General features: G+C 49.2%; 1 protein-coding gene across 3 annotated transcripts in view; it reads left to right on the plus strand.

The window, feature by feature from the left end:
* Positions 1-21,343, plus strand: part of KCNN1 (potassium calcium-activated channel subfamily N member 1) — a 151,186-nt gene that overhangs the window by 95,274 nt on the left and 34,569 nt on the right. For all 3 annotated transcript variants that reach the window (XR_009555084.1, XM_060232677.1, XM_060232678.1), the window contains exons 3-4: positions 1,904-1,999; positions 11,574-11,992. Coding sequence is in view for 2 of the 3 variants with exons in the window: in XM_060232677.1 (XP_060088660.1) it covers positions 1,904-1,999; positions 11,574-11,992 (515 nt within the window). In the remaining variant the exon portion in view is untranslated. The remainder of the gene's footprint in view (positions 1-1,903; positions 2,000-11,573; positions 11,993-21,343) is intronic.

Below are 21,343 nucleotides of genomic sequence, written 5' to 3' on the forward strand. Positions count from 1 at the left end.
TTCTATGGGAATAAATCTCCATTGGGAATAATAGAGTTCCCAGCAGACATTTCCCTCCCCTCCCCTTGCTTTCCGAAGACCCTAAAGTGGGGGGAGGGTCTCCATCCGCTGCCCCCACCTGGGGATTGGCAACCCTACTATACATTATTCTGTTTATGGGTCTTCCCTGGGTGCTGTCAGACAGATAAGTGCTTGTCGAAGTCTAGATCCTCAGGTGTGTGGGAGCCTGATTCAGATTGGGACTTTGGCATGCAAGGAGCGGGGGATTAATCTCCCCCCACCCCAAGACTGTTTTCTTGATTTGAAATGGTCTCAGGGATCCACAATATGGCCTCTTTGGGAAACGTCTGTCTAGCCCATTGGTACACGCATAACATGTAAGTTTCCACAACAAGGGCAAATATCAGTTCCCCGTGTCCATTTCAAGCCAAGCAAATGGCTTAAGTCCCTTCTCCCCAAATGTCATGGTTAGGATTGCCAGTCTCAAGATCCCAGTGAGGGTTCCCCTACTTTTAGGGGGCTTTCATCCGCTGCCGGCCAGCCCCAAACAGAGATGCTGCTGTGTGACATCCCCAACACAGTGACGACACTTCTGGGTGACATCACCACACAGGGATGCGCTGGTATTTGGGCAAACTCTATGGTTTTGAGGGCGAAAAAGCATTGAGTTTTGCCCAAATACCAGAGCATCCCCGCGTGATGTCCCCATCTACCTCGGAATGCTCCCCAAATCCCCCTGCTGGACGGGCAAGAGGACCTGGCAACCCTACCCATGGTTTCAATCTGAGTTGGTGTCCCGCCCCTCCCAGAGAATCTAAGTTTCAACAGGGAACTTCCTGCACACATCTCTTAGACAGGCCTCAGGGTGGAACTGAAAACAGTGTCGTCTGCAGTTGGGGCTTCTGGGGATGTTGAGAATAGTCTTGGTCTGCATGACATCCTGGAAAACCGTTGCGAGTCTGAGGTAGGGTTGCCAGCTCTGGGTTGGGAAGTACCTGGAGATTTTTTGGGGGGTGAAGCCTGGGGCAGAAAGGGAGAGACCTCAGCGGGGTATAATACCATAGAGTCCACCCTCCAAAACAGCCATTTTCTCCAGAGGAACTCTCTTGGTCACCTGGAGATCAATCGTAATAGCAAAAGATCTTCAAGTACCAACTGGAGGTTGGTCGCCTGAGTTTTTTTAACAAATATATATTTTATTAAGTTTGAATATTATACATTCTATTATCTAATTGATGCAATACTAATAGTGTGTGATGAGTACACGAAGTAACAGAAATACTATATTAAATTACGTTGTTTTATACAAGTTACCTATTAAAATGTTACCCATAATTGCAGTATATCAATTACTTCTGGAGTCTCTGTTTGCTGGTTTAAATATTCCAATATTGGGAACCATATTGCATTGAGATTTGATGTTGTGGCTGGCTGCCCTGATTAGAGGAGATAGCTCCAAGCTGAATAGATCATGAGCAGAGCTTTTTTTTTTGTAGCAGGAACTTCTTTACATATTAGGCCACACACCCCTGATGCAGCCAATCCTCTTGGAACTTGCAGTAGGCCCTGTATCAAGAGCCATGTAAGCTCTTGGAGGATTGGCTACATTGGGGTGTGTGGCCTAATATGCAAAGGAGTTCCCGCTACAAAAAAAGCCCTGAGTATGAGGCAACTTCAGATACTCTTTGTCCCTCCTGGTGCCCTCTCTACTTTGTGCCCACATTGCCCCCTCCTACTTCAATCTGAGGCTCTGAAGACTGTGCCATCACAATCCAAAGCCTCTGGATGTGAAAATAGTCCCCTTTGCATCCCCCCCCCCAAAAAAAAAAACTAGATCCTGCCATGGGTCAAAAGGAGCTCTTTGTCAGCCTGACATACTTCCATCTTCTTTGCTCCCTTGCAGGAATCTTCCTATTCATTTGCACTGAAATGCCTTATCAGCTTGTCGACCATGATCCTCTTGGGTCTTATCATCATGTACCACGCCAGAGAGATCCAGGTGAGAAACTCGCTCTTTAATGCCTTCTGGACAAGGGGATGTGTGGCTGTCTGGGAAAGGGGAAGAGGCTGAAACTAGCAAATCAAGGAGAAGTGTTGTAGCCCTGCCAGGGCTTTTTTTGTAGCTGAAACTCCTTTGCATATTAGGCCATGCACCCTTGATGTAGCCAATCCTCCTGGAGCTTACAATAGGCCCTGTACTAAGAGCCCCATAAGCTCTTGGAGGATTGGCTACATCAAGGGGGTGTGGCCTCATATGCAAAGGGATTCCTGCTACAAAAAAAGCCCTGGGCCCAGCTTTCTTTCTGAATTGCTAGCTTTCTGGGGGCGGGGAGATGTGTGTGCAAGTTTAATTACAAGGAGTGCTCAGAGACGCACTTCTTTGTCTGCAGTTGGAAACGACTCAAAACATGACTCTCCTGCAATGCAGCTTTCAATAGCCGTGACAGAGACAGATTTCACATGTGGATTCAGAAGAGTTTTCTCCCGCTCTCGGCGCGCAGGGTCGAGAGGCAGGAATTGAGTTTCTGACGCAGGTGTGTCCAGGTTTCTTCTAATTAATTACCGATTCTGCTTTCTGAACGTCTGGTCATTTTTCAGTCTCAGGAAAAGCTCTCGGAGAGAGCAACTTTCAGGCAAGAAGAGCAAAGTCTGAAGAGCCGCTAGAAGGAATCGATACCAAATATTGCAGCATTATTATTCTCAGATTAATTACCCTTGGTGGGGTCGATAACAGAACCCGCTGATGAAATGGCTGCAGAAAACAGAAAGTTTATTGATGGGCATGTAGGAAGGCAGACATTCAGCTGCAGGGCTGGATCCAGACGAGGCTGGCGATTTCCACTCATTCTCCCTTCGGGCTGCAACGCTCTGACACCCAGAAGGTCCCTTGTCTCACAGGAGTTGCATTTTGTGGACATTGCAGTGGGAGTAGGGTTGCCAATCTCCAGGTGGGGCAGGGGATCCCCCTGTTTGGAGGCCCTCCCCCTGCCTCAGGGGCCATCAGAGTGTGGGGGGAGAGGGAAATGTCTGCTGGGCACTCCATTATTCCCTATGGAGACGATTCCATAGGGTATGATGAAGAATTGATCTGTGGGTATCTGGGACACTGTGGGGGACTGTTTCTTGAGATAGAGGCACCAGATTTCCAGCATAGCATCCAGTGCATCTCCTCATCCAGTGCATCTCCTCAAAATACCCTCCAAGTGTCAAAATAATTGGACTAAGGGGTCCAATTTTATGAGCCCCAAAGGAAAGTGCCTCTATCATTCATTATTTCCAGTGGAGAGAAGGCATTCAAAAGATGTATGGTCACTTTAAATATGATGGCCAGAACTCTCTTTGGAGTTAAATTATGCTTGTCACATCCTTGCTTCTGGATCCACCCCCCAAAAATCTCCTGGCAACCCTAAGTGGAAGGGAAAGAGGAGGCGGCGAAAGAGGAGGAGGAGAAGAAGCAAAAGAAGAAGAAGTTATTGGTTTTATACCCTGCTCTTCACTACCTGAAGGATTCTCGGAGCAGCAGAAGTTTTATTCTGGGGCTAGATAATTTAGACTGGATCCAACTCCCAGTCCATCCTAACTGCATTTTAAAAAAGATTTCTGCCTGCTATTAACACTCTGTAAAGTTTTCCTTCTCTATATTCCACCAGTAGCAGCCCTGATAGCCTAAACCCAAGGTCCCCAACTTGGTGCCCATTGGCACCAATGGAGCCTGCCAGCACCTTTTCTGGTGCCCACCATACAGTTATAGAAAGTGGGAGGAGTCAGGTGGAGCTTTTGACCAGCGAGGCTTCTGATTGGCCAGTGGAGATTTGATTGGCTGTGTAGATTTATTATTTTTTAAAAATGTTACTTCAGCAGCAACTGCCACCACCACACAAGGATCTTCACTGTGTGAATTAAGGTAAGCTGCAACAGCCATTTTGAGGCTTGCTCCACCTCCTGCAGCAACCATTTTGTGGTGATTATCTTATAGCTGCACTCACCATGCTGCACCAGAATTCCAAAGGTGCCCACAGGGTCTATAAAGTCAGACCTAGACCAGTGTTTCCCAAGTGGGTCAAGACCCAAAAGTGGATTGCAAAGCTTCTGAAGTTGTGTTACAGGCCAGCCATTTCCACTGGTCTCTTTTGTATTTTGGAGACCCCAAAATGGCTTACGCCACTTTCCTATTCTCCATTTTATCCTCGCAACAACCTTGTGAGGTAGATAATGAATGTTGATATTGGATTTATATCCCGCCCTCCACTCCGAAGAGTCTCAGAGCTGCTCACAATCTCCTTTACCTTCCTTCTCCACAACAGACACCCTGTGAGGTGGGTGGGGCTGGAGAGGGCTCTCACAGCAGCTGCCCTTTCAAGGACAACCTCTGCCAGAGCTATGGCTGACCCAAGGCCATTCCAGCAGCTGCAAGTGGAGGAGTGGGGAATCAAACCCGGTTCTCCCAGATAAGAGTCCGCACACTTAACCACTGCACCAAATGATAATGAGAATGTTGATATTGGATTTATATCCCGCCCTCCACTCCGAAGAGTCTCAGAGCGGCTCACAATCTCCTTTACCTTCCTCCCCCACAACAGACACCCTGTGAGGTGGGTGGGGCTGGAGAGGGCTCTCACAGCAGCTGCCCTTTCAAGGACAACCTTTGCCAGAGCTATTGCTGACCCAAGGCCATTCCAGCACGTGCAAGTGGAGGAGTGGGGAATCAAACCCGGTTCTCCCAGATAAGAGTCTGCACACTTAACCACTGCACCAAACTGGCTCTCCGAGTCCAAGTCACACCCAGCAAGCTTCCATGGAAGAGTTGAGATTCAAACCTGAGTCTTGCCTGACACTCTAACCAGTACATTGTGCTTGAAAAATGGAAGCTCCTTCAAAGCCTGCCTGATACCTCACAGGTCAATGAGGCCAAAAATCAGAGAGTGATCTGGGTCAGCAATCCAGAAGACTCCCAAAGGGGAGTTGTGAAGTATCACACAATGCAGGTTTCTTCCTTCTTTCTGGCATACCCAGAGGGGCTGATCTGCCCACAACCTTAGCTCCTGTGATTGACAGGAAGCCGCAACCACAGAGGAAATTGGCTAGAGATCCAAAGTGAAAGCAGAGATGGACATCCAAGTAGGGAAAGGAACTTTAGAACTAGGGTTGCCAGATCCAGGTTGGGAAGTACCCGGGGATTTGCGAGGTGGAGCCTGAGGAGGGCCTTGACTTGGATATTCTGGGCCAGCCCAGTCTTGTTAGATCTTGAAAGCTAATAAACAGAGTCAGCCCTGGCTAGAATTTGGATGGGAGACCACCAAGGAATATCAAGGTCACAACACAGTGTCAGGCAATAGCAAACAACTTTCGCCTCAAAAACCCCATGAAGGATCGCCGTAAATCGACTGCAACTTTACAACATGTGACACACAGAGGTGGTGCATATGACAGACATCTAATGGAATTCCCAGTCAGTGACAGCAAAAAGAGTGTGGCAGTTAGGCAGTTGGAGAAAGCAGTTACAGAGTTGAAGGAGTTGGAGAGTGACTAGAAAAGAGAGTGGTGGTCTCTGTGATGCTCTCTAGTGTTTGAAAGAAACGTAAAGCAGAGTCTGATTCAGAGCCTGTGTGGTGTGGCTTTGAATAGTGGGGAGGCTGTTCCCAGGAGTTGACAGTCTCTGTATTTGTAGAACAAAGAATCACATCTTGAGAAGAAAAAGTTTCCTGTATTAGTGTCCACAGAGAGGAAAGACAGGCTTTGGCAAAAAGTTTTGAGGGGGCAGTGAAAGGCCTTCAATAGGTGCCAAAGATGCAGGGGTTTTTTTTATCTTCAAGGGATGGTAGTAATGATATCACCAAAGAAAGAGGTCTAGGGGAGAGGCCTTAATGTTAGAACAAAAGGACAAAGCAGGGTACACTCAAGATTGTGTGATTTTAAAGTGGGAAAATAGCAAGAATATAGAACATTTATCAAAAGATAAACCTTTAACATCGATGGAAAAGTTAAACCATTTCAGGGAACGTTAAACCACTTTAAGGGAAACACTGAATTTTGTGAAGTCAGTTACCTCAGAAGTAGTTCTGTGTTCAGTTTTAACTGTCTGCCTATGTCTTCTAAATTCCCCAAACATATGTAAATATCCCATCCCTTCCTGACCAGGCTGTTTAAATAAAATAAAACTTGTTTTAAATTGCTACCTGTGCTTGCTGTGCCATTTGCAGAAAGGTAAATTTTGACACTGAGCAATGATGGGGTGATCATTCCAGGGGGAGTGCTTAGTAGAACAGTTGCCCCTGTCACACAACACTTTCCACCACAACCAGCCTGAGGGGGGTGAGGTTGGAAGGGGAGGGATTCCAGAGAGCCAATTTGGTGCAGTGGTTAAGTGTGCGGACTCTTATCTGGGAAAACCGGGTTTGATTCCCCACTCCTCCACTTGCAGCTGCTGGAATGGCCTTGGGTCAGCCATAGCCCTGGCAGAGGTTGTCCTTGAAAGGGCAGCTGCTGTGAGAGCCCTCTCCAGCCCCACCCACCTCACAGGGTGTCTGTTGTGGGGGAGGAAGGTAAAGGAGATTGTGAGCCGCTCTGAGACTCTTCGGAGTGGAGGGCGGGATATAAATCCAATATCTTCACATCAGAGTAGCCATTTTCTCCAGGTGAGCTGATCTCTGTGGGTTGGGGATCAGTTATAACCCCAGGAGATCTTCAGCCATGTCGGTTGACATAGGTTGACGATCCTCCTTAGAACCCAGTTCCATTATCCAGGCAGCTCTAGGAACTAGCCTGGCTTTCTTCTCCAGCATTTCCAGTGGGAAAAAAGGATATTTTGGTTTTGTCATTTTGCTAAAAGATGCTGGTATGGTAAGAAAGTGGGAGAGTGGCAGATGGGGATGCTGTGACCGCAGGCCTACCAGAGCCTGCAGCCATTACTCAGCTGAGCGACCACAGCTGCTGTGAGAACCATCACAGGCAGCGGACACCAGGCCGACAGGCCAGTGCGCAAGTCCTCACAGGCATCTGGCGCTGGCTTGGCGGGGGGGCTGAACAGCATGGAGAGCATTCCCATTAAACTCTCATTACAGGCTGCAGCTGAATGCCGAGAGAGCCCACTGTGGGTTGCTGCTGGTGGCAGCCATTTTCAAGGGGAACAGGTGTGCTTGGAATGAATGAGCGATTCTCTTTGCCTCCCAAGCCAAGGAGCCCGGAAAGTCTTTAACCTTCTTCTGGCCCTCATGGCCAGACTGAACAAGGTGGAATGAAAAAGGAGCTTGACAACCAAAGGGCCATCCACACAGATTGCTCCCCATCCGCCACCCGCCACCCAATGACACATCTGAGGAAAAGCAGGTTTTATTTTTATTTGACAGCAGCACAGTTCTCACAAATCATACTGTTTTTCAGCTGGGTGCATATTTCAAACTCCCGCTTCCGTACTGCCTGAGCTTTATTGATGTATTTATCAGAGATTTAAGGGATTTTTGGTCGATTTGAATTGTTTGCCTTGTCAGCAGTGTAACTGTTTAGGAGATTAAATTTAAAGGAACGTGCATATTCTCGGTACTGAAAGATGATTTAATACCCAGAACCTACTAATGCACATTGTGACAGTCGGGGTGGCATAGCGGAAGTGGTGAATAGCGTCAGACTAGAATCTGGAAATCTCCCTTGTTCCGTGGAAGCTTGGTGGGGTGCCCTTGAGTCAGTCACGTGGTCTCAGTCGAACCTACCTCATAGGTTTGTTGTGAGGATAAAACGGAGGAGAGAGGAACGATGTAAGCCACTTTGGGTCCCCCATTCAGGAGAAAGGCAAAGCACCAATGAAAGAAATACGTAGATTGCTTTGTTTTAACTCCCAGTTCTAGCCAATACTCCTGATAGTTGGGGTGAAAGTAACATAAATTATTGGTACTGCCTCTTTTGGAGGATCTTAAAGAAGAAGAAGATATTGGATTTATATCCCGCCCTCCACTCCGAAGAGTCTCAGAGCGGCTCACAATCTCCTTTATCTTCCTCCCCCACAACACACACCCTGTGAGGTAGATGAAGATATTGGATTTATATCCCGCCCTCCACTCCGAAGAGTCTCAGAGCGGCTCACAATCTCCTTTCCCTTCCTCCCCCACAACAGACACCCTGTGAGGTAGATGAAGATATTGGATTTATATCCCGCCCTCCACTCCGAAGAGTCTCAGAGCGGCTCACAATCTCCTTTCCCCTCCTCCCCCACTACAGACACCCTGTGAGGTAGATGAAGATACTGGATTTATATCCCGCCCTCCACTCCGAAGAGTCTCAGAACGGCTCACAATCTCCTTTATCTTCCTCCCCCACAACAGACACCCTGTGAGGTAGATGAAGATATTGGATTTATATCCCGCCCTCCACTCCGAAGAGTCTCAGAGCGGCTCACAATCTCCTTTCCCTTCCTCCCCCACAACAGACACCCTGTGAGGTGGGTGGGGCTGGAGAGGGCTCTCCCAGCAGCTGCCCTTTCAAGGACAACCTCTGCCAGAGCTATGGCTGACCCAAGGCCATGCCAGCAGGTGCAAGTGGAGGAGTGGGGAATCAAACCCGGTTCTCCCAGATAAGAGTCCGCACACTTAACCACTACACCAACTTGCTCTATTAAAGAAATAGATGGAAAGTCCCATGTTGGTCACTTTCTTGCTGGTACTCCATTCAAGGAAAGGAAGGAAAGGTCCCCTGTGCAAGCACCAGTCGTTTCCGACTCTGGGGTGACATTGCTTTTACAACGTTTTCACGGCAGAACTTTTTACGGGGTGGTTTGCCATTGCCTTCCCCAGCCTTGCACTTTCTCCCCAGCAAGCTGAGTACTCATTTTACCTATTTCGGAAGGATGGAAGGCTGAGTCAACCTTGGGCTGGCTACCTGAATCCAGCTTCCGTCGGAATCGAACTCAGGTTGTGAGCAGAGAGTTCAGACCACAGTGCTTTACCACTCTGCACCACGGAGGCCCAGTCAAGCTCCCTACTATATTACCTGGTAACAGGTAATGTGAACGATTTCCACCTGAGACCCTGGAGAACCGTTGCCAGTTTGAGTAGACAATACGGACCTTGATGGACCAAGGGTCTGGTCCAATATAAGGCCTTTTCATGTGTGCTCACCTCTGCCGTTGCAAACAATCCACCAAAACTGGGTCCTTTAATCTGGACGGGTTTAATGGGTTGGATCCAGATTGAGTTCTCAGCTAATGGGAAACCCTCCCATCAGTGGACCAGAACTTCCAGCCTCCCCACCCCCTTCTCACACCCACCCATTTACCTCCAGGAATTGCTTTTCTGGGAGGGGAGGTAGGATAGGAACATTCAGGAATGGTACGAAGGACAAAACAGTGATCTGCAACCGGAAGAAGGAACCAGCGGAAATCACACGTTTATTTTCGTCAGCAGAAGGTTTCGTCTGGATCCAACTCAATGTTCTAACCTCAAGACAAGCCTGCAAAGAAGGCTGACTTGAGATGACTTGATCAGTTTGTAGCATCCGAGCAGAGGCGTCACTAGGGTGGGTTGCACCCTGGGGTGTAACTGATTCAAGTCACCCCCCCCCATTGGGCATCACCCCTTTTGGAGGGCTGCGTCACCCCCTCCGCACACAACCCCACCCACTTCACATGGCCCCTCCCTCATCCGTAATCCAAGATACCAGTTTTGCAGCATTTAAGTTTCCCCCACTCACCCACACGCTTTTAGCTGAGCCGGCGGCAGCGCGGCCCCAGTTTCAGAATCCCGGCCAGCCCACACACAGCAGCAGCGTTCTAGTCCCAGGGCCAGCCCCTTCCTGTTGGGGGGGACCATGGGTCAGTGCCTGGGGCCAATGAGAATGCTCTGGGGGAGGGCCGATGGCCCCCTTGGCCCCGCCCTAGTGACGCCGCTGCATCCGGGAGGTACTTCCTGCATTGTGCAGGAGGTGGGACTAGATGACCCTGGAGATCTCTTCCAACTCTATGGTTCTATGATACATGCAATCAAACATGAAGTCGTAGTAGCGCACATACATGCATCAGGGGGAAATTCAGAGGTGGGACTGAAAACCATTCATGCTCCATTTCTGGAATTCATAGAAATTCTGCAAGACCTATACAGCCGGGGGCCAACATACCTTTGGGACCCGCCTCTCCCTGTATGAGCCCCGGAGGTCTTTACGATAGCCAGTGCTGGCCCAATGGCGCGTGATGCCCTAGGCAGGCTTCCTGTCTGCCAACCCCCCAGCTGCCCCCCCGGCCCTCACAGCAGCGCAAAGCAGTGCCACACTCCTTCCTGGAACCGAAAGTGAGGGGGAGCGAAGCCTTCTCCCGTGCGGGCTTCAAAGTGTTAGATGGTGCACCGGCTGTATAGAAGCCGGTAGGGTCCAACCTCAGTGCAGTGCGGCTCTCGTGCAGCACTAGGAAAGGAGGGAAGGTGGCGGGGGGTGGGAAGGCAAACTAGGCGATTGTCAATTTTTCGCCCCCTCCTCCCGGCGCCCTAGGCAACTACCTAGTTCTGATTATAGTGGCCCATGTTTTGGTGGTACCTGGCCCCAGAGACATCCAACTTAGCTCAACAAGGGCCAGAGCCTTTTCAGCCCTGGCTCCTGCCTGATGGAATGAGCTCCCCCTGGAGATCCGGGCCCTGCGGGACCTACTCCAATTCTGCAAGGCCTGTAAAACAGAGCTTGTTCACCAGGCTTTCAGCTGAGGCAGTGGACGTCACTTGTTACTGGCCTCCCCCCTTCCATTCTACCTCAGTGATGTAGGACCTGCTGGACCTGCACAATTGGCCATGCTTGTGAGGCAGAATTTGTCATTTTTTAGTTTCCAGTGTTTAGTCTGTAATGTATATATTTTAATTTGGTTTTAACTGTTGATGGTCTTCTTCTATGATGTAACCCGCCCTGAGCTTGTTCTATGGGAAGGGTAGACTATAAATCAAATAAATAAGTTTAACTGGAATGCAGGAGGGGTGGGGCACAGGGCATAGTGAAAACTAGGAGACAGAAAGGATATAGACAAGCTGGAATGGGTCCAGAGGAGGGTGACGAAGATGTTGAGGGGACTGGAGACCAAGTCCTACGAAGAAAGGTTGAAGGAGCTGGGCATGTTTAGCCTGGAGAGGAGGCGGCTGAGAGGCGATATGATCACCATCTTCAAGTACTTGAAGGGCTGTCCTATTGAGGATGGTGTGGAATTGTTTTCCGTGGCCCCAGAAGGTAGGACCAGAACCAGTGGGTTGAAATTAAATCAGAAGAGTTTCCGGATCAACATTAGGAAGAACTTCCTGACAGTTAGAGCAGTTCCTCAGTGGAACAGACTTCCTCAGGAAGTGGTGGTGGGCTCTCCTTCCTTGGAGGTTTTTAAACAGAGACTAGATGGCCATCTGACAGTAATGTGGATCCTGTGAATTTAGGGGGAGGTGCTTGTGAGTTTCCTGCATTGTGCAGGGGGTTGGACTAGATGACCCTAGAGGACCCTTCCAACTGTACGATTCTATGAACAGAAGGGGGTGCACTCATCCCTAAATGCGAGCTGTTGAAATAGCCAGTATCTCCCCCCCACACACACATGACTTTAATCCACTTCTGCCTTCTCTGCGCAGCTGTTCATGGTAGACAACGGTGCTGACGACTGGAGAATAGCTATGACCTACGAACGGATATTTTTCATCACCCTGGAGCTGATTGTGTGTGCCATCCACCCCATCCCAGGCCAGTACTTCTTCACCTGGACGACCCGCTTGGCCTTCACTTATGCCACCTCCGAGGCCAACACTGACGTGGACATAATTCTCTCTATCCCCATGTTCTTGCGGCTGTACTTGATCGGCCGGGTCATGCTCTTACATAGCAAGCTGTTCACGGACGCCTCTTCCCGCAGCATCGGTGCCCTCAACAAGATCAACTTCAACACCCGCTTTGTCATGAAGACTCTCATGACCATCTGCCCCGGGACTGTGCTCCTGGTCTTCAGCATCTCCTCTTGGATTATCGCTGCCTGGACAGTTCGCGTCTGCGAAAGGTAGGGCTGGTCGCTCCTCGTCGCCAGCCAGAAGGGTCACGGGGAGAGTGCGTGGCAATTTTTGGTGCCTTCCTCACCTCTGGTGAAGCTGCAGAGAAACCCAGGTCCCTTTGCACCAACTAGAAGAAGAAGAGTTGGTTTTCATACACTGCTTGTCTCTACCTTAAAGAGTCCCAAAGCAGCTTATAATTGCCTTTCCCTTCTTCTTCCCACAACAGGAATCTTGTGACGTAGGTGAGGCTGAGAGAGTTCTGAGAGAGAGAACTAGGGTTGCCAGCCCCCAGGTCTCAGTGGGGGACCCAGTTTGTGGGGGCTCCTCTTCACCACAGGTCAGCTGACCAGTGGGGGAAACTGGGAGATCGTGCTAGAATGCCCTGGTATTCAGGCAAATTCTATGGTTTTGAGGGTGAAAGGACCATAGAGTTTTGCCCAAATACCAGAGCATCCCTGACATGATGATGTCACTTTTGGTTGATGTCATCGTAACAGGAATATTGCATGATGTTTCTGCTCACCCCAGAATAAAAATTCTTTGTATCCACTTAGACCCCAATATGAGTCATTTTATAGACCCCTATCGCACACACCACTTTAGACTTATTTTCTCCCAAAATCTGCAGCCTTACCTCACAGGGATGGCGCTGAACCACTCCTCCTGACCACAGCTTTTTTATTTTCTTTTTTTCATTAAGCAGAAACGGAGTTCCAGCTGATCTGACATTAGGGGGGGTGGCTTAATATGCAAATGAGTTTCTGCTGGGCTTTTTCTGCAAAAAAAGCCCTGTGTGAAACAATGATGATGTCGAGGGGTGTGGCCTAATATGCAAATGAGTTCCTGCTGGGCTTTTTCCTATAAAAATTCCATCACTCTTGATCATTTGGATTACTCCTTTTTGCTCAAGAGTGATTATATTGATCATAGCATGATATAATGGTTATAATGTCTGGGAGAGGCGGGTTCAAATCCCCACTCTGCCGTGAAAGCTTGCTGATTCCGTGAACTTAGGCAGCCCATGAGAAGGAGGGCAGGAAGGGTTGCATCAGGCCTTAGTTCTCATCAGGGCTTTTTTTTTCCTGGAAAAGGAGGTGCCGGAACTCTCAAAAGGGAAATGTAGGAGAAACACACAGGGGCCCCTTGTGAACTTTTAAACATTTTCTGAGAATTTTGTTTCCACAGAGTGGTTCTGAAACTCTTCTACTGCATTCACCCAGGGGACAAAAAGCCTTGGTTCCCATGGCTCCTTCATACACACCCAGGGAAATACCAACACCACTTGGGGGTCAGGTAGCAATTTTTCTCCAGGCTAATTTGGCCAGGGGTCCTGGAGAGGTTTTTTTTTGTTTGCCATCTTCTTCTCTTTTTTTGGCATCTTCTTGGCTTGGAACAGGGGTGTGTGGGTGTGTAGTGGTGTGTGGGAGGGTGTTTTCCTGCATTGCGTAGGGGGTTGGTCTAGATGATCCTGGAGGTCTCTCCCAATTCTATGATTCTTCAGGCCATTCTCTCTCGCTCGCTCTCAGTGTAACTCATCTCCTACGGTTGTTGTGAAAGTAAAACAAAATAGAGGAGAACAATGTCAGCTGCTTTGGGTTCCCATTGGAGAGAAAGGCAGGGTATCAATGAAGTCAATAAAATGGAATAAATGTTGGGGATAGATTGCTTCTGGCTTGGCTGGGCCGTCGGGTGGCTTGTTCTTCTCTGGACTATCACTGGCATTAAATTACACTGCTAAGAGGGTTCTCAAGGTTGGCGCCGGTGGGAATGGAGAAGGACTGTATGGCAGCCACTTCAAAGCAGATCAAATTTGGCAGGGAACCATGGACTCCAACTCTTGGACCCACTTGGTTCCATTGCAATGGTTCCATTGCAATCCTTGTGTCTCATTGACATCTTGGACACTCCAAGTGGGAGGGAGGGTCTGGGTTTTTCCCTCAGCTCCACCAGACAGAGGATGGCGGCTAAACCGCGCCGGCCGATTTCCAACCATCTTTTTTTGGTATGTCATCACCGCGGGTCGTGTTGTTGTCTTCTGTTGTGTCGCCGCCAGGCCTGTAATGCTTATTAATGTGCTGTTGTTTTTCCCTCCTCTCTAACCGCTCTGCTGCTCATAGGGATAAACTGTGAGTTTCCCCTTGGTAGAAGTCGGGTAGACGCAACCCTTGCACGGAGGCTGAGCTTTGCGTAGAATTTAAGATTAGCTGCAGTTGGCGGGAAAGCTGGGCAGGAAAGAGCTGGGCGGATCGTCATGAACCTTGGAAGTTATCCCAGAGTGTCTAAGGTTTGGAAGGAACCTTTCTCCATCTAGCCATCCCTCATTCTCTGCCTCCTTCCCACTGTTCTTCCTTCCCTCGCATTGTCCATCCATCCCTCACTCCCTACCTCTCTCCATCTAACATCCATCTCTCACACCAGTTCTCCCTCACTCCTGCTATCTCTCCCTCACACCATCCATCCAGCCTTCCCCCCCTCTCTCTACCTAACATCCATCTCTCACACTAATTCTCCCTCACTCCTGGTATCTCTCCCGCACACCGTCCATCCAGTCCTCCCTCCCTCCCTCCCTCCACCTAACATCCATCTCTCACACTAGTTCTCTCTCACTCTTGGTATCTCTCCCTCACAATGTCCAACCAGCATTCCCTCAATCCCTCTCACACTAGCTCTCCTTCACTCCTGATATCTCTCCCTCACACCAGCCAGCTAGCCCTCCTTCACTCCCTCCCTCCATCTAACATCCATCTCTCACACTAGCTCTCCCTCACTCTTGGTGTTTCCTTCACACCATCCATCCAGTCTTCCCTCACTCCCTCCCTCCATCTAATATCCACGTCTCACACTAGTTCTTCCTCACTCTTGGTGTCTCTCTCTCACACCATCCATCCAACCTTCCCTCAATCCGTCCCTCCCTCCATCTAACATCCATCTCTTACACCAGTGCTCCCTCACTCCTGATATCTCTCTCACACCATCCATCCAGCCTTCCCTCAATCCCTCCCTCCCTCCATCTAACATCCTTCTCTCTCACCAGCTCTCCCTTACTCTTGGTACATCTCCCTCACACCATCCATCCAGCCTTCTTCACTCCCTGCCTCCCTCCATTTCTCCATCCCTGCTTCCCTCCACCCATCCACCCCTCTGTCACTCTCTGTTGTCCTTCATCTAACCTTCATCCATCTCTCACACGCCATCCATATGATCCACTCCTGGTATCCTTCCCTTACACAATTCATCCAGCTTTCCTTTGTTCCTTTCCTTCCCCCATCTAACCCTTGCATCCCGCATCCCTCCATTTATTCCTCCCTCCCTCCATTTTCCGTGCATCCCTCAATCCAGTTTTGTGTCATGCTGAAGAGTGTGGACTCTAATCTGGGAGAACCGGGTTTGATTCTCCACTTCTTCTCCGCATGCAGCTGCTGGGTGACCATGGGCCAGTCACAGTTCTCTCAGAGCTGTTATCTCAAAAGCAGCTCTCTCAGAGCTCTCTCAGCCCCACCTACTTCACAGGGTGTCTGTTGTGGGGTGAGGGAGAGAAAGGAGATTGGAAGCTGCTCTGAGACTCTGAGGGAAGGGTGGCATATCCAATCTCTTCTTCTCTCTGCCTGCTGCCCTCCAGCTGTCCAACTATCCTTCACTCTTTGCCTCCCCCAGGTTTTCCATTCCTGCCTTTCTCTGCCTATCCATCCTTCTGTGGCTCACTGCCTCCCTTTATCCATTCCTTACAGCACCCATCCAGTTCTCTCTTGTCCCTTGCATCTCTCCCCCACAGCATCCATCCATTCTCCCCTTACTCCCTGCTTCCCTCCATCCATCCATCCATCCATCCCTCACACCAGCCATTCTGCTCTCACTCGGTCCCTCCCTCCTCCCTCTTTCTGTCTCAACCTTCATCTTCTTTCTGCTGCCCTACACTTCCTGCTCACTTTTGGAGAATCCATTCAAGGAGAGCCAGTTTGGTGTAGTGGTTAAGTGTGCGGACTCTTATCTGGGAGAACCGGGTTTGATTCCCCACTCCTCCACTTGCACCTGCTGGCATGGCCTTGGGTCAGCCATAGCTCTGGCAGAGGTTGTCCTTGAAAGGGCAGCTGCTGTGAGAGCCCTCTCAGCCCCACCCACCTCACAGGGTGTCTGTTGTGGGGGAGGAAGGTAAAGGAGATTGTGAGCTGCTCTGAGACTCTTCGGAGTGGAGGGCGGGATATAAATCCAATATCTTCTTCTTCTTCAGCTGAGTCCACCTCCACCCCTTTCTGCCCTCCCCTCTCCCCACCAAACCCAAGCACCTATGAACCTCTTCCGAAATGCTGCTGCTGAACATGGACTCAAACTGTATTGAACTCATACAGTTTGCAGAGGTTCAATGAACTCATCTTCTATGAAACGGAATGGAGTTTTTCCAAAGCATCTCTTACAGTGCCGGAAAGATGTTTCCGTTTCATCCCATCTTGCCCTTAAGTGCTGTTCAATTGGTAAGGAACTAAAGATAAAATAAACTTTCAGAGCAGAGGTCCGGCTTGAGAAGCTCTGATGATCCCTACCCGGATCAGACCAAGGTGGGTCTTAAAGTGGCCGGAGAGATGCGTCCCAGTCCACAATCTCAGAAGTAGGATATAACATAAAGGCACCTCGCTGTAGGGTTCTGAGGTTACATTGTTTCATACTGGGCTTTTTTGCAGAAAAAAGCCCAGCAGGGATTCGTTTGCCACAGCCCCTGATGTCACCATTGTTTCATACAGGGCTTTTTTGTAGAAAAAGCCCAGCAGGAACTCATTTGCATATTAGGTCACACCTCCTGACACCAAGCCAGAACTGTGCTCCTGTGAGTTCCTGCTCAAAAAAAATCCCTCGTTATATCCCTTGTTGGGGAGGGACAGTGGCTCAGTGGTAGAGCATCTGCTTGGTAAGCAGAAGGTCCCAGGTTCAATCCCCGGCATCTCCAACTAAAAAGGGTCCAGGCAAATAGGCGTGAAAAACCTCAGCTTGAGACCCTGGAGAGCCGCTGCCAGTCTGAGTAGACAATACTGACTTTGATGGACCAAGGGTCTGATTCAGTATAAGGCAGCTTCATATGTTCATATGTTCATCTGGTAGAATGACAGGATGGTCACCAGGTTTGTTTGGTTTTTGTAGCAGGAACTCCTTTGCCTATTAGGCCACACACCCCTTATGTAGCCAATCCTCCAAGAGCTTACAGGGCTGTTCTTACAGGGCCTACTGTAAGCTCCACAAGGATTGGCTACAGGGGTGTATGGCCTAATAGGCAAAGGAGTTCCTGCTACAAAAAAAGCCCTGGGTTAGTCTTTAAGGTGCTACTGGACGCTTACTCTTTTCTACAACTATTCAAATGCCTCATCCTTTTCCTGGCAACCCACCTGCAGAAGAAACAGCCTAAGTGTGACAGCACACTTTGATTAAGATGGCAATGAATTGTGGCATCTTAGCCAGTTGGACACTGCAGAAAGACCCATCAATGATTATTTGTTTGGATGGTTACATAGAACCTCCTTGTCCAGAGGCAGTCTGCCTCTGAGTGCCAGTGACTGGAAGGGCAACAATAGGGAAGGATTTCTCTGTCTTCCTGCTTTTAGGCATTTCAGGGGCATTTACTACATTAGATGCCCTGTTGGTTTGATTCTACAGGTCTTCTCTTACAGCAAAGCCGGTGTTGCTAAGATCTTCCCCTGCAGACATTCCCAGTTCCCTGGATTCCAACCTGTCTGCTCCTTGCAGTGGGTTCAGGTTACACCTGTCCTCCAAGAAACCAGGTAGCAAATGAAGAAAAAACAACCTGAGGCCAAGTTCCAATGAGCAAACCATGAAAGGGTTGCAAGAGATCTGGAACCAGCTGGCTGGTGGAACTTTTGCAAAAGCAGAGCACAGATCATCTTTAAATAATTTAGAAAAGGTCTAGATCATGGGTGACAAACATGCGGCCCGGGGGCCAAATCAGGCCCCTGGAGGGCTCCAATCAGACCCCTGAGCAACTGGCTGTCATCTGCTTCCTTCTCCCTCTCTCTTGCTTCCTTCTGCATCACAGCTTGCTTTGGCAGGCTTGTTCAATCACACAGGCGCTACAGAGCTAAGCCTCTATTTTCTCCATTGGCTGAGGCTCCTCCCTTGGGGAGAAAGGAGGCAAGGGAGAGCTTGCTTCACCAGGCTGTCTCAATTGCACAGCAGAGCTACTGAGCCAAGCCTTTCTTCCTTCTGTTGGCTGAGACTCCTCCCCCTCCTGGTCCCCTGGGGAAGGAAGGAAAGAGGCAGAGCTTCCTTTGCCCAGTTCCCTGGCCCCATAGGAGAAATACAAAGAAAGCACCTTTAAGACTGAGTGCTAATGTTTTAATGATATTTTAAGTGGTTTTTAAAAAAATCTTTGTTTTTGTCTGTGTCCTTTATAAAGTTTATATCTCTGCTACCTAATCATAAGTAGATACACACCTGGCCCAGCCCAACCTGACATGGCCCGGCCCAACAAAGTCTCATTTATGTCAGATTTGGCCCTCATAACACATGAGTTTGATACCCCTGGTCTAGATTGACGTCTACAGGCAGAAGCTAAGCATCAGTATCCTCTCTTCCTTCACTTGGGAAAAGGCTGGAATGCAGCGAAAATTCCACTGAGGCTGATTTGGCAGGAGAGAGCGAATTCCACCCACTGGGGCAGAGAACAAGGGGAGGATCTGAAGCAATGACCGGCATACTTTGACAATGAAAGAGCCAAGGAATGTCAGCATTCCCAGGGCTATTTTTGTAGCAGGAACTCCCTTGCATATTAGGCCACACACCCCTGGTGTAGCCAATCCTCCTGGAGCTCACACTAGGCCCTGCACTAAGAGCCCTGTAAGCTCTTGGGGGATTGGCTACATTAGGGGGTGTGGCCTAATATGCAAAGGAGTTCCTGCTACAAAAAAAGCCCCGAGCATTCCAAACCAAAGATCTGCAGCCGATATATTTGTAGCTGAAAATAAACACTGCTAATAATTGCTAATAACGGGACCTTTTCGTTAACAATCCACAGTTTCCACAGCCCAAATACCTGTTGTTGTGAGTCCTTTGCTAGGAAAGAGAATGCATGAGATCTCAGAATAGGTCATAATTAATGTTGCCAACCTCTAGGCGGGGCCAAGTTCTCCTTGTATTATAGCTACGGTAATCTCCAGACTACAGAGATCGGCGCTCCCTGGAGAAAATGGCTGCCTCGGAGGATGGACTGCATGGCACATTATATCGTGTTGAGCAGTCCCTCCTCTCCTCTCCCATCCCCAATCCCCACCCTCCCCAGGCTCCACCCCAAACCTGCAGGAATTTCCCAACTCAGAAGAGCACCCTGGATAATTTGTTTCAGCGAACCGGCATAAATCTGCGCATAGTTCAGGCTTGGCAATTGTTCATCTCTTTCATTTCCCTTTTCGGGCTATCCAGGTCAAGGCACCTTCCCCCCGTATACCTTAAATTAGTTTTTGTTGCTGTTGAGAGCCAGCTTGGTGTAGTGGTTAAGAGCAGCAAACTCTAATCTGGAGAACTGGGTTGGATTCCCCACTCCGCCTCCTCCTCCTCATGCAGCCTGCTGGGTGTGCTTGGGTTCTCTCAGAGCTGTTCTTTCAAAAGCGGTTGTCTCAGAGCTCTCTCAGCCCCACCTACCTCACAGGGTGTCTGCTGTGGGGAGAGAAAGGGAAGGAGATTGTAAAAGACTCCTTTGGGTAGTGAAAGCCGGGGTATAAAACTAACTCTTCTTATTTGTTAAACAACCATGTTTGGCACAGAACTGAGCCATATTTGGCTCCAGAGTCAAAAGTTGTAGACCCCTTGTGAAAATAGGAATTCCCATATATATCCAGCCAGACTGTGGGTCCATCTAACTCAGTAGGCTCTGCCTCAGACCCTGGAGAGCTCCTAACAGTCAGACTGGAGAGAAGCGCCAGACAGAGGAGTTGATTCAGTAAAAGAGCCCCAGCTTTCCATACAGAAGGCGCCAAGTCCAAGGATCTTGGACAGAAGGTGATGAAATGACATTTCTCTCCCTAGGTCCCCATAGAGAATCTGCCACTCAGAATCTTGGGCTGGATGCTTTGATTTGGTATAGGTCTGCTTCCTTGGTTATTGGAGGGGACCAATACCCCCTCTACGCTGCGGAGTCCTGTGAGCAAAATTCTGCTTTGTGAGCTCCTGCATAAATTTGCTTGCTCTTGGGACAATTTTTCCTGAGTAAAGATAAAAATGTGTGAGTTGGAGACTAAAAAGCTGTGAGCCAGCTCACACTAAATCAGCTCAGAGGAACACTGGGGGGGGGACTCTATAGTTCTGCTCTAATGCATTTGCTGGAGAGGCCAGAGTTTAGGAGTAGAGTACTTGCTTTGGCGGTTCTGAGATCAATCCCAGCATTTCCAGTCAAACAATCTGAGGTGTTAAAAAAGGCCTCTTTCTTTGCTTGAGACCCTGGAGAGACCCTTCACCAGGTCAAGGACTAAGCTAGAAGGAAAGAAGGTTTGACTTAGCTTCAGGCCTTCCGGGGCCCGCCTCCTGCAACTTGAGATCCTCAAACTGGAGGGGCCAGAGTCTGACGCGCCATCCTTCTGCAGGAAAGAAATGCTTTGCAAGAAATGCACCCTTGTGAGTTTTTTTGCACCTGAACATTTATTTCATTTCATTTGCTTCATTTATAGTGCACTTTTCTCCTCAATGAGGACTTGAGGTGTCTTCGTGGCATTTCCCCCCATCCCCATTCATTTTACAACACTGTGAGGTAGATTACACTGAGAGTGGATGACTGACCAAAGGGCACCCAGCAAGTTTCCATGGCAGAGTGGAGATTCGAACCTGGACCTCCCAGATCCTAGTCCTTTTAACCACCGCAGCACACAGGCTTGACGTCACCTTGGGCAGAGTGTGACATTTGGTTCATTCCAGAGCAGCAGCTCTGGATGGGCAACAACAGAAGAAGAATGGATTTATACTGCGTCCTTCACTACCTGAAGGAATCTCAGAGCAACTTACAATCTCCTTTCCCTTTCCCTCCCCACAACTGACACCCTGTGAGGTAGCTGGAAGAAGAAGAATTGCAGATTTATACCCTGCCCTTCTCCCTGAATCAGAGACTCAGAGCGGCTTACAATCTCCTATATCTTCTCCCCCCCACAACAGACGCCCTGTGAGGTGGGTGGGGCTGAGAGGACTCTCACAGCAGCTGCCCTTTCAAGGTCAACCTCTGCCAAAGCTATGGCTAACCCAAGGCCATTCCAGCAGGTGCAAGTGGAGGAGTGGGGAATCAAACCCAGTTCTCCCAGATAAGAGTCCACACACTTAACCACTACACCAAACTGGCTGTCTGAGAGAGCTCTGAGAGAACTGTGACAGGCCCAAGG

This window comes from Heteronotia binoei, chromosome 2 (genome assembly GCF_032191835.1).
Source record: "Heteronotia binoei isolate CCM8104 ecotype False Entrance Well chromosome 2, APGP_CSIRO_Hbin_v1, whole genome shotgun sequence".
NCBI classification, from domain to species: domain Eukaryota; kingdom Metazoa; phylum Chordata; class Lepidosauria; order Squamata; family Gekkonidae; genus Heteronotia; species Heteronotia binoei.